Source organism: Saccoglossus kowalevskii, chromosome 16 (assembly GCF_978046115.1).
Source record: "Saccoglossus kowalevskii chromosome 16, keSacKowa6.1, whole genome shotgun sequence".
Taxonomy (NCBI): Eukaryota; Metazoa; Hemichordata; class Enteropneusta; family Harrimaniidae; genus Saccoglossus; species Saccoglossus kowalevskii.
Window position 1 is genome coordinate 9,335,518 of NC_140656.1, and position 12,481 is coordinate 9,347,998.

The 12,481-nt window shown below is 35.9% G+C and overlaps 2 protein-coding genes across 3 annotated transcripts; one reads left to right on the forward strand and one right to left on the reverse strand.

Moving 5' to 3' along the window:
• Positions 1-1,313: 1,313 nt before the first annotated feature.
• LOC100377774 (serine/arginine-rich splicing factor 1-like) lies at positions 1,314-5,377 on the reverse strand. Of its 2 annotated transcripts, none has more exons than XM_085491738.1 (4): positions 5,017-5,377; positions 3,215-3,438; positions 2,814-2,986; positions 1,314-1,535 (listed from the first exon to the last, which is right to left on the reverse strand). In XM_085491738.1, exons 1-4 carry the CDS (start codon positions 5,199-5,201, stop codon positions 1,509-1,511), a joined length of 609 nt encoding a protein of 202 aa, XP_085347864.1. In that variant the 5' UTR covers positions 5,202-5,377; the 3' UTR covers positions 1,314-1,508. The 2 variants fall into 2 exon arrangements, with proteins under 2 accessions (XP_085347864.1, XP_002734208.2); XM_002734162.4 differs by having other exon boundaries at positions 1,314-2,283.
• A 308-nt stretch (positions 5,378-5,685) lies between these two features.
• LOC100377620 (dynein light chain 2, cytoplasmic) lies at positions 5,686-6,840 on the forward strand. The gene is made up of 2 exons (XM_078008746.2): positions 5,686-5,824; positions 6,276-6,840. The coding sequence occupies exon 2, from the start codon at positions 6,284-6,286 to the stop codon at positions 6,551-6,553; it is 270 nt and encodes an 89-aa protein (XP_077864872.1). The 5' UTR covers positions 5,686-5,824; positions 6,276-6,283; the 3' UTR covers positions 6,554-6,840.
• The last annotated feature ends 5,641 nt before the right edge of the window (positions 6,841-12,481 follow it).

The window sequence follows — 12,481 nt, forward strand, 5'->3', positions numbered from 1 at the left end:
ACAATAGACAGATGTATACAAACTACAATTTTTATTAACCTTGAAGAACTTCACATTTAATTCTGCCTCCTTCCACAACTGGATTAAAATCTTGTGTAAGTACTATTGTTCAGCAAAAAACTGAACAGAGGTCCAATACAAGAAATGGAAACTAGTGATCATAACCTAAAATTCCAGGCAGGGAATGGTCTGAATGCTGCAGTCTTGTACAGCTTCTAATTGTAGACCAACACTACCAAATTCTAGGGATCTATGCTGGAAGGTCCTTTAACAGTTCACCCCCCTCCCCAACTAATTGTTGGCACCTGTCTCAAGTAAGTTGAATATTGTGATCAAGCTTAGTAAATTGCAGGAACTGGGTAATGTGCAATGTCAGATGGTGGACATGGGCCTGTACCTACACAAGATCTTAATCAGATTGCTCCTTTCATGGCTTCTGTACTGCAACTACCTGTAAGCTGAATGGGTTAGAAGCACAACATCAACAGTATACATGATTGCACTCACTGTCTTGTATGAAATGAATCCAAATCTGGGATTATAACAAGGAAATTTAGGAATTTAGCCAAAACAATATATATTGGAACACTGCAATTGCTGCTGGTCGAGTAAAGCTTTTTTTTTAGCTTAAAACAACTTGCCGACATTAATATTTTACCCTGAGATGCATCCTGAAATCCTGATCCAAGGGCGCTCCTGATCCATAGCGAATTCCCTCCTATTTTCCTGGCCATGTGGGCCATAAATTTGTGCTGCTTTCCGAAATCCTGCGAAACTGCTTAATTTTTGTTTTTCGGTGTGTCTTTTACCGTTTTACCAAATTACTAAGGGATATCCTGATCCTGTTCCTGTCTCCGGCCATGATTGATCCTACAAAGTGTCCCAACATCTGTGACATCCTCTCCTGTTATTGGGGATGATGTCCTAACGGTTCCAACCTTAAATTCAAACAAGGAATCATGTTAGAAATTATACTGGAAGGTAGGAATGCAAAGTTTACTTTCGCAGCATGCTCCACATTTCTGATGTACTTGTATATAAACTTTTTTAGTGATTTAGTAAAATAATCTTGTAGACCCAAAACAGATTAATATAGCTGGAAATGAACAGTGGTGAGTAGCTGTCACAAAAATACAGGCCAACTCAAAACAATATCAGGCTTACCTCACTAACAGTAACAAAACATGCACAAAGGGAAGGAACAGTGAAAATGAATATTAGTGCAATTAAAAATACAATTTAAATACTATAAGCTCACACTGATCACATACTTCAGCTGCTACATTTATAGGATGGTACAATGCATCCTGGGATACTAAGTGTCTAGATTACAAGTTTTAATGTTAAACTGCACCATGGAATTTTCAGCGTACCATCAATACAAACTGAATCCAAACATGCTCCTTATGAAACCATCTCACATCCCAGGCTTTTTCCCCCGGCGAACATTCTTTTAATTCGCTGACACAGTTCCTAGTTTTCCTACTCCTGTGCCTGTGATTGCCTTGCTATGTGTAGCTCCACAGAAGCCAAATCTATAAGAATACATACACGTAAAAACATTTAATAGAAGAACACTATCACACTACTTTAAGCCCATAGTAAAGGGTGACATTAAACTTGGAAATATTTTCCCAGAATCCCCAAACTAGTATGTTGGTTGATAGTACTAAAATAACTGGGACAAACCTGCATAATACAGTATACTGAAATTAAAACCTAACTACTCATAAACATGCACAATTTTAATTCTTTGTCTGTTTGATAAATATTTCCTTTACTATTATATGAAAACTTGTCAAAATGCTGTAAGGTAAAGCTGAAAGTAAATATTTGCTTACTATACTGCCAATTGAATAGAGGCAGGTTCAAACAGTCCACAAAATTTTGGATTCAGAAAATACACAACTAGCTGGAAAATTTTTTGTATAAAAAGACAAACAATGGCCCAGTATTAAAATGAAAATTTCAAGGATATGCCCAACATGATAAGTACGATGAGAATCAACTTGTATAAAAAGATAGATATATCCATAATCCTTATCTGTGAATAAGAGTCAAGTTCATAAAACAATCGTACTGTCACAATAATATTCAAATAGGTCAACAGCATCATTAGATTGTCCACATTTAGGACCGAGATCTGGACCTTGAACGCCTTGGAGAATATCTTGGTGATGATCGCCTCCTCATTGGAGGAGAATGACTGCGGGATCTGCTACGACTACGAGACTTTGGACTGTAAGGATAATCTTCTTTTACTCGTATGTATGATGTTTCTCCCTGAAGATGGACAGATAAAATCATTAGCAAGTGACAGATAGCAATAAAAGACCCACCATTTGGTGATCTACAACTATGTAATTGAGTGAACAGCAAGATTAATCATAATCATATTTTAAGTACAACTATACAACACAATGGACAAATATTAGAAGATAATTTGATAAGAATTTGTCAGTGTTGACTGGTTAGATTATTAGAAGCTAGGTACAAATATAACTGTACAAGCTCACTTAAGATTTCTAGCAGGAAAACATGAAAATTCTCATGTCAAAGAGGCCCCCCCCAACCAACCAACCAACCAAGTCGGTGACCGAATTTAGAAACTAGGGAACAGAAATGTAATTTAATGCTGTGTTTTAATATATAACCAACAATTTCACCTGCCTCTGCCCCATAAAGATATGCCAAATGAAGATGCATGTCACAACAAACTAATTTTGAATTTACGAGCTTAACATTTACCTTGTATCCAACAAATGCCATTAAAATGTGACTAGCGTCCTCTGAACAATTTAGCAAATACTCACTTCATGTGACCTGAATTTTGTGTCATCAAGATGTTTTGCCGCATATTTCATGTCCTCGTAGCGTAGAAATTCCACAACTCCAGTACCATCTCTGTAGACATCAGCAAAACAAACGTCTCCAGCCTCTCGCATGTGGTCTTTCAAATCCTGCCAACTTCCTGTTGGAGGCAAACCTGCGAGTACACGATTTAAAATATATTAAATAGATCATTTCAGTTGAGTCTCTTTTTTAGTGCGCAACATTTCTGTATAATACACATACACTGGATTCACTGTTTTAATGATTTTAGTCAATTGAAAGTGTACATAAATGTTCATTTTTATGAATTAACCAAAACAAGCCACTTTAGTATGCAATATGCGAAAGAACACATACATAAAGCAAACTTGATTGTACTTACCTGACACCAGGCATCTATATTCTGATCTTCTTGCTGGAGGTCCACCACGTCCTCGCCCCGGACCACCACCAAGCCCTCCACCACCACCCCCACCGCCGCCACCACCACCTCCAATTCCCCTGGGAGGTCCACCACCGGCTCTTCCCCCACGTGGGAATTCAACACGTAATCTATAACCATCATAATCATAACCATCTCTTCCTCGAACTGCATCCTCTGCATCCCTACAAATCCAAATTTATATCTTTTAATAATACTGATTATACAATAACATTCGACAACTCAACCGATATTACAAATCTGATGACGGGGCTCGAAATTAAGACGCAGATTACCAAATCCTGTCCTGGGGCTACTATTTCTAATAAAGTTATCCGGAACCAAATTTCAATTTCTTAAAATTTTGTAAGTGGAAGTCGTCTTGCCGAGACACTAGCGCAAACCATGAATAATGGCTGTCTAACACAAAAATAACATTTATTCCATTGACACTTTCTTTAAGGCTGCAAGTACCTATGAAACCTTATGTACTTTTATATAATCCCACAATAGGTTGACATCAAGGCCCACTTTACATTACACTTTTCGTGACAGCATGAGTGCCGTGTAAAGAGAATTCCCGCTGTCTTTAAAATTCCTCCTGAAACTCTGGTCGCCCGACAGCTTTGCTTTGTACGTATAAAGAGAACGTGTCTGGCGCTCGACAGTGGGAGGTCAGGGTTTAGGTGATTAGCATAAAGCGAGCAACATTTAACGTATAAGGCGAGACAAAAAACATGATGAGAAGAAAGAAGGTGATGGATGCTGTACGTGGTCTGAAGACGTCCAGACAGTGGAAAATTTCACCGCTGTCGCAAAAAGCATAATGTAAAGTGGGCCTAATTTTGTTGTTCCATTTTATTTGAACACCTTTACTCGTACACATATGCTCAAATTCGCTAAATTTTTTAAAATTTAAATCAATTTTTTGGCAAGGAACAAGTAATAATTCTGAAAACGCACATACGAGTTTGCCAAAATGAACTATTTTTACCATGATCATTAGTTTGCGTACGGTATTATAAACCAACCTTCATGCAGCATGTGCAATCAAAAAAAGTTTTGCAGTATGTGACATCAAACTATGCAATATGCATTTTGTTATCTATCCTATTTTATGTCACATTGCGGAGATGTGCACATTTGCATGTGATGATACATAGTACTATGTGACTACCAGCTCGTAAAACTGGCAGCCTAGCAAACTTTTTTTTCAGTTAATAGATTTGAGATATTGAATGGTCAAAAGGGGGTCACCATGGTTTCACATGAACATACAAACATGGTTTTTAGATCCCACCTACAGTGACATTTACAATAGACCATAAATGGAGATGGTCATAGCGCGGATTTCATGCAACCAATGCATTTTATACGTGTTGTATACATTGCTATGCGTCACATATCGAACACACGCAAAGCCAACGCGACGACCGTCACCTTTCAAATACAGCAGTGTGTGTACAAACATTCAAAATTATACAATCTACTTTTGTCACTAAAGTAATATTCAACATTATCTACTATACTGAACATTGTGACATTGAAAATAATGCTGTGCATCACTTTGAATCGATGAGGCATTCATGTTACGCTTAAAGTTCTTAGTTTTTATTTCATGTTCACATAGCCACCCCGAATGAATGCTACCACAAAGAAAATACAGATATCCAAATGCACCCCCCCCCCTTACACATGCATGCATACACACACACACAAAAAACTGTCGGTGACATTGTATTAAAACGTGCATCGTTATTTACCTTTTATCTTCGAATTCTACAAATGAAAATGGTGGTCCTCTTCTGTTTTTCAAGTCAATATCCAGAATGTTGCCATATTTGTAGAATATATCCTCGATATCTTTGACCCGAATATCTGGCGGCAAATTACCTACGTATATCCTGCACTCGTTGTTTCCCGCTGGGCCACGCACGACACTGGACATGTTTCGTCAAGTTTAAACAAAAAAACGCAAATGAATTTGAAATACAGACAACACAGGTATGCCTTGACTTCTTGGACACTCTTCTTGAAATTACCGAGTTGGCGAAATGCTCGAAAACGTACAAATCGTTTACAGTCAAGAACAGCCTTCGAAACTACTAAATAAGGCCACGCGTACTTTCACGAACAACGCCGAACGTTACCGAAGACTGAGTGGCCGTCCCACCCATCATCTATTTTACCCTACATATGCTTAGGGTAGCTTGTTTTCTTTTAAACATATATGTGACGGGTGGTTGTTAATCTGATTATCAAACTAATTATTAATAATAGGAAACTATTTATTTTATATTTTTTGATAAAAAAGCAAAGCAATAAGTTGTAGCGCAAGGAATTGTGGGTTGATACGGGTTACCGAAGATATCAACCACATTTAAGCCAATCACAACAAAGTAAAGATCAAATTGACCAATCAACTAAGAGTTTGGAAGATTGAAACAGTACATAGACGACGTACGCTAAGTCAACTTCGTTCACTTGGTTGTTGATAGTTAGACATTCAAGCTGTTTGAAGGAACAACTTCTCATATTTGATATTCTGTTGTTGACGACCAACCGGATCAGGTAAATTTATTTTATACAATTTGTCTTCCCACTATACTGATATTTAAACACGCATTGATGCTCGTAATACCCATCTTCAATTTACTCTCGCTGCTCATGGCATGCATCCACAAATGCACACGCCTATTTAGTAAGATTTATTTTTTCACAACAACCTGTCCAGTTGAGGATTCTTGCTGAGAATCCTGAAAGTTAATACCGCTGCTAATTTAGTTTTCTTAGTTGGTATAAACATTGTAATGCCACATTTCTAGGCTGCAGTCAAAGGTTAAAAAAAAACAGGACGTGACTTGTGTGAGCGAATGTATTGGTTTCCATAGCAACGGGCCATACGCAGACTGGTTTTGGTATAAACAGTTTTGTACATGCTAATAAACAACTAAATAGATTAAATACGAAGAGATTCTGTGCATTTTACCGTACTGATATTGTCTCTGTCTCTATTTTCCAGATAACATCATGTCTGACAGAAAAGCTGTGATCAAGAATGCGGACATGTCCGAGGAAATGCAGCAGGATGCAGTTGACTGTGCAACTCAAGCTCTTGAAAAATTCAACATTGAGAAAGACATTGCTGCATTTATTAAGAAGGAATTCGACAAAAAGTACAACCCAACCTGGCATTGCATCGTCGGACGCAACTTTGGCAGCTACGTGACACACGAGACGAAGCATTTCATCTATTTCTACCTTGGCCAAGTTGCAATCCTTCTCTTCAAATCCGGATAAACAAGACACTACCTTAGCCAAATTTTGTTAAGCAAGGAAAAACTACAAAAAAAGACTGTTAACAGATTTTTATATATTTTATGTATAAATATTAAGCTTTTTTTTCAAAACTGATGACTAAAGTAGCCATCAAAATATGTATGGTTATTTTCACGTCTCTGACTAGAAGTGATGTATATATGTACTTACCTCAAACAAGGAATCTTGATGAAAGCTGTGAAATGCTTGTAACATTGTAGCAAGATATGACAGACACAAAATAAAAGTGCTAATTATATTGAACTAAATGGTGTTTGTCTTGTTGCTTAGTTTTATCCATAAATGTTTAGCTAGTATTTTCTAATGCCCTTTTTGATCAGTGGCTCAACACCACCTATTCAATACTACGCAATTTTTTTTTCCCCAGCCATAACTGGCCGTTACTGGTTATGAAAGCAATACCTGCCAACAGGTGGTTTGAGTTGATATCACCATTTTAGTAGCCCCACCCAGAAGTCAATTTTGAAAAGCTGTTTACAATGTTTGATAGTGTGAGAATGTAAGTAGCGCATATTAGCTGTTGCTAATCTACCTACATGCTGTAACCATGGCTTGAACTTATAAAATTGCCTTGGGCTGAAATTGTAAGTGGAGGGGGGGGGGTGTTATCTCGTACCTGTATTTTGAGCCTTGTGTGTCACCATGGCATATCATTTAGAATTTCATCACACCCAGATCCATTCACCCAGTAGAATCATTGCTCAGTGTAAGCAAAGATTAATTATTTATAGCATTTAGTAGAATCATAGCTTTACATTGATACCTATTGTTCAGTTTTGGTACTTTGCCAACATTTATGGACCTTGAGTCGAAAAGGATGGGCGTGTTTCATGCCAACATTTTAAAATCTCTAAATGTGGTGGCACACCTTTATGGTCTTAGCAGCTCTCCTTAACCATGGGAAGAATTTACTACTGTGGTTTTTTCAACAGTTAAGTAGCTCAATTGCCCATTGCATTGTAGTAGCAGAGTAATAAAGAAGCTGTTATCGCCTCCTCTTGTCAGTGTTCCATTCATGGCCTAAAACATGGATACTAAGGCAATCAACAGTGAATACATAATCTTTAATATAGACAGTGTAAAACAAGATCAGACTTGCTTATGCATCCATGCTATGTGTTAATCATATTACTACTGTGACAATTGCCATTATTAGCATCTACTGTCCATACCACAGACACACACAACTGTCCCCTGGTTACCTGTATATCAACTGAGTTTATAGCATGTAATCATCTATTCAACTCTCACAGTCAATGCTAAACTTCAATTTGTTTATCACTGTTTTTGTACACACAAAAATAAAATGTCAAGTTACAAATTTTAACCTTGGTAGGTCTATTTATTGCACAAAGGTCAAGTTGTGAAAACTTGCTCAGGTATGACAATATTAGCATACTGACAATAGACATGTATGCAGTGTATTGGGTTTTGTCAGTGACTCCACCTGAGAGGAATGGAAATTTTAAGCATAAACATTGCAAAAAATATCTAGTTACCTGTCACACTGTGTTGTGCCAGGCTTTAAATGCCATGTTCCATATAAGTGTCAAACATCTCATTGTTGACCTCCAGAAAAATGTCAAGAGTGGTGCTTCTTTAAGTGATAATTATATACAGTATTTGTTTGCCATTTGTTATATTTGCCATGAAGTTAAAATAACCCTCTGCATGGTATTTATTGTCTCCAATGTTTGATGTATTAAAATAAAGCCCTAATTTGGTATAGGAGATCTCATAATACCTCTTATGTGTTTTTTTTGGCAAAAAAGCATGAATAATTGATCATTGTTGACGATGACTTAGATTTATGTGTAAACCTTGGAAAACTAATGATATACTGTGAAATGACTAATTCTCAGTGGGTTTAAATGTCACTGATTTACCATTTCAGGCTTATTCAGTGGGTTTTAAATTCACGGTTTTATCATTTAGATAATGTGTTCTCCATGCTAAATTTTACATATTCACTGGGTTTTAATTTAGTGCATTTTCCAGTCAGCGAAATAAGCAAAATTAAAACCCAGTGAATAATTAATCCTTTTACAGTATGTAATTTTCTATTTCTATGTTTTTACCACACAAATGCATTCTCGAGTTAATATAACTACATGAGAATTTCAAGTTCACGATGTGTTAATGTCATGGTCCCACTAGGCCATCTTAATGTCCACAATGTACAAATAATGAATTTGCAATTAAACAAGTTGTGTTGTCATAAAACAAACATGCCTCTACTAGAATTCATCTTTAATAGTTAAACTCTCCATTGAAACCTTACTTTTATGGGGTACTGTGGAATACTTTATTTTCGCTGGAATTAATTTTCGCTGAAAAGGCTTTTTATTTTCACTGATTTTCAATGAGTTTAATGTGAAATATAGAAAAAAAAGTATATTCACTGGATTTTATTTTCACAGAATCATCCCTTCAGCGAAAATAGCGAAAATAAATTCCAAGCGAAAATAAAGTATTCTACAGTATTCCTTGTTCACAATTATTTTGTATTCATGTAAATATATTAATCACACTAACTTTTCTCTGTACTGTTAATTGTGAAATTTATCCAAGTAAGTCATTTTTATAATACCCTTTTCACCACCAGACTGTCTTGCCAAACTTGTGTGCACTTTTTTCCTATATTTTCAGTTTTTACACAAAAAAATTGGCTATTTTTGTCCCACTTTTCTGAAGGAAAGTACAGACTATAGTCAAGACTATTTTGTGAATTTGTAATCAAAAGAGGGAACTAGTGGTGAAATGTAAAAGCGCGGTGGTCGTCGCGAATTTCATGTAAACAAACAATATATTTTACACGCGTAGTATACGTCGCTATGAGTCTCATATCGAACAGGACGCCACGTGTCTAACATACTTATGATTCAGGTATTTTATTCAAATTTGGGTAAACAAACTATTTATTGAATCATGAACCTCAGTTAAAAATGGCTTAACACTAAGCAGAAATCACAAAGGCATTGCTTCCATGGGAACAAGTCGTCGCATCCCCCGGAATTATCTCCTTTTTTTCATTTATTTGATTGAATCTTTTGTTTTGCAAAATGTAAGAAATTTGTGCTTGTAAATGTTCTGCGCTTCTACTAACTAGTCCATCCTTGAAGGACTTTTGAAAATCAGACTTCAAAAACGACACGACCCATTACAACGAAATGTTTTGATGTTGTGTGTTGTAGACTGAAACACTAACTGTAAGTCATCCTATTTTATATAATGGCTACCCCCATTTGAAATCTGGGAGGGGGAGCTGGAGGATTTTAGAAACAAAAAAATATGTGGGCTGAAATCAAGAAGAGAAAACATTCCCTTCCAGCAGAAGTTAAAAAAAAACCTCTGATTAGGGTAAAAATCATATTCAGAGAAAAAAATCACTGCCACAGTAGTGTTAAAAAAATATGCAATTGACCAATTTCCTCCAGCTCCCTCCCCAGATCTTAAATAGGTCACCACTTATTGGACTTTGTTACAGGTACTACAATTAGTTAATAGTATGAATTGAATACAAATATAGATTCCTCCAACTGTCAACATTAGTAGATAATTTTAAACTCATACACTGTAAATTATTTTATAGTATTTTATTCAACACCATTTTACATTCAATGGATTATTTTTTCTGGTGACATACGTAGTTTACATTGAAAGGCCTTAACAAAATATTACCTACCTGGAAGAAGAAAAAAAAACAGTAATGTGATTGTGACCCAGACAGTTTTTATTAACACACATACCTGCACCAGAACAGGAAATGTTGACCTTTGACCTGATTTACAACAGGTGTTCAAGTATATGAAATTTACATAGATTTCCAGTTTAGATGTATTTTATGAGCCTGTATATTTATGATCCAGACTAGCCTACCCATTTTACTGTCAGTTGGCTCTAACAAGAATATCTTTGGTTAAAATATATAATCATTGTTTTATGGCAGCTACAAATTTGATTTACAAAATAATCTGCAGATAATTTGGCTAAATTATTAAGTGGTTGGTATAGTGTAACAAATAGAGCACAGCCCTACATAATTAGTGGCTGATGTGAAAAAAGTTGACATCGTTCACCGTTCTACAATTGTGCATATTGCCTGTCTTTTTTTTATATAACAATGTGAATTTTGAACCCAATCAAGAACAAAAAATCTAATTTAATCTGCATAAGAAAAAAAAATGAAACATGACATTACCATTTTTTGATAAGTGACAAGTTGACAAGTTAACAGTTGACATGGTAGAGGGGTTAAATTGATAACAGCATTCACTACAGGTGAATTCCAAGGTCAAGGTCGTCTTTTTTTTTTCTGTTAGGAGCACATAATCGAAGCACATGTAAACCAAAAACATATCACTGTGTGCGTTTAGGATGTTATCGCTGTGTGTTCAGGATGTTATCACTGTGTGTTTAGGATGTTATCACTGTGTGTGTTTATGTTATCACTGTGTGTGTTTAGGATGTTATCACTCTGTCTGTTTAGGATGTTATCACTGTGTGTTCAGGATGTTATCACTGTGTGTGTTTAGGATGTTATCACTCTGTCTGTTTAGGAGGTTATCACTGTGTGTTCAGGATGTTATCACTGTGTGTGTTTAGGATGTTTTCACTATGTGTGTTTATGGTATCACTGTGTGTTTAGGATGTTATCACTGTGTGTGTTAAGGATGTTATCACTGTGTGTTTAGGATGTTATCACTGTGTGTGTTTAGGATGTTATAATCGTGTGTTCAGGATGTTATCACTGTGTTTAAAATGTTATAAGCGTGTGTTCAGGATGTTATCACTGTGTTTAGAATGTTATAAGCGTGTGTTCAGGATGTTATCACTGTGTGTTTAGGATGTTATCACTGTGTGTGTTTAGGATGTTATAATCGTGTGTTCAGGATGTTATCACTGTGTTTAGAATGTTATAAGCGTGTATTCAGGATGTTATCACTGTGTGTTTAGGATGTTATCACTGTGTGTGTTTAGGATGTTATAATCGTGTGTTCAGGATGTTATCACTGTGTTTAGAATGTTATAAGCGTGTATTCAGGATGTTATCACTGTGTTTAGAATGTTATAAGCGTGTGTTTAGGATTTTATCATCGTGTGTTCATATAAAAACAAATGTATATATATTCATGGTTGACTTTATTTAGCTTCTAATTGAATAATTGATTAAATCAATAATTTTTTCAGACATAAAACAATACAATTTATTGGTAAAACGTACATACTTTTTCAAATAGGTAAAAAAAAGTACTTGAAATAAATGCCATTACATTTTTCTGGTAGTTGTTCACTGATAATAGTCTGATATCCTGACATGGTTGTTTTTAATGACCTGTCAAAGGAATCACTCAGATACAAGCCACTTAAATAAGTTGCATTCGATGGTCCATGGTGTAATAAGTCACTCTAAGCATGTCAGGCTAGGGTAATTGAGTACTTGGTATTAAATAAAACTAAACTCTGCATGTATCCCATAACTAAAATATCTAACATTCAATCGGTATGCTGATGCACTGTCATGATTCAGCTGAAAAGACAGATAGATTTCAGGATGAGGTAATCAGATCAGGCAACATGGATAATTTTCAGTCTGCTTGCACGGTTTCGTTTATTGTGAGACTTTAAGCTGGAACATTATACTCTGAAAATTCCAGACTGTTTGATATTATGTAGTACATGATTATCATAAAACTAAACCATCAAGAATGTGCAGCCCCTTCTGTATTTGTACTTTAGTAAATGAAATGTTGCCATTTACATGCTCCTTTTTGTACAAGTGCATAAAAGTTCATGTACTAAATGTCTTGCACTGCAAGACAACTTAACATGTGTGAGTCTCCAATGTCTATATTGACAAAGTGTTAACCAAAATGGCTGCCAGTTGGT

Bases quoted from the DNA above. Each gene is read 5' to 3' on its own strand.
- LOC100377774 (XM_002734162.4), bottom strand. From the start codon at position 5,201: ATGTCCAGTGTCGTGCGTGGCCCAGCGGGAAACAACGAGTGCAGGATA. The intron at 3,439-5,016 runs GTAAATAACGAT...TTGGATTTGTAG, and splicing joins GTAGAATTCGAAGATAAAAG to GGATGCAGAGGATGCAGTTC. The intron at 2,987-3,214 runs GTAAGTACAATC...GTGTACTCGCAG, and splicing joins ATATAGATGCCTGGTGTCAG to GTTTGCCTCCAACAGGAAGT.
- LOC100377620 (XM_078008746.2), top strand. From the start codon at position 6,284: ATGTCTGACAGAAAAGCTGTGATCAAGAATGCGGACATGTCCGAGGAA.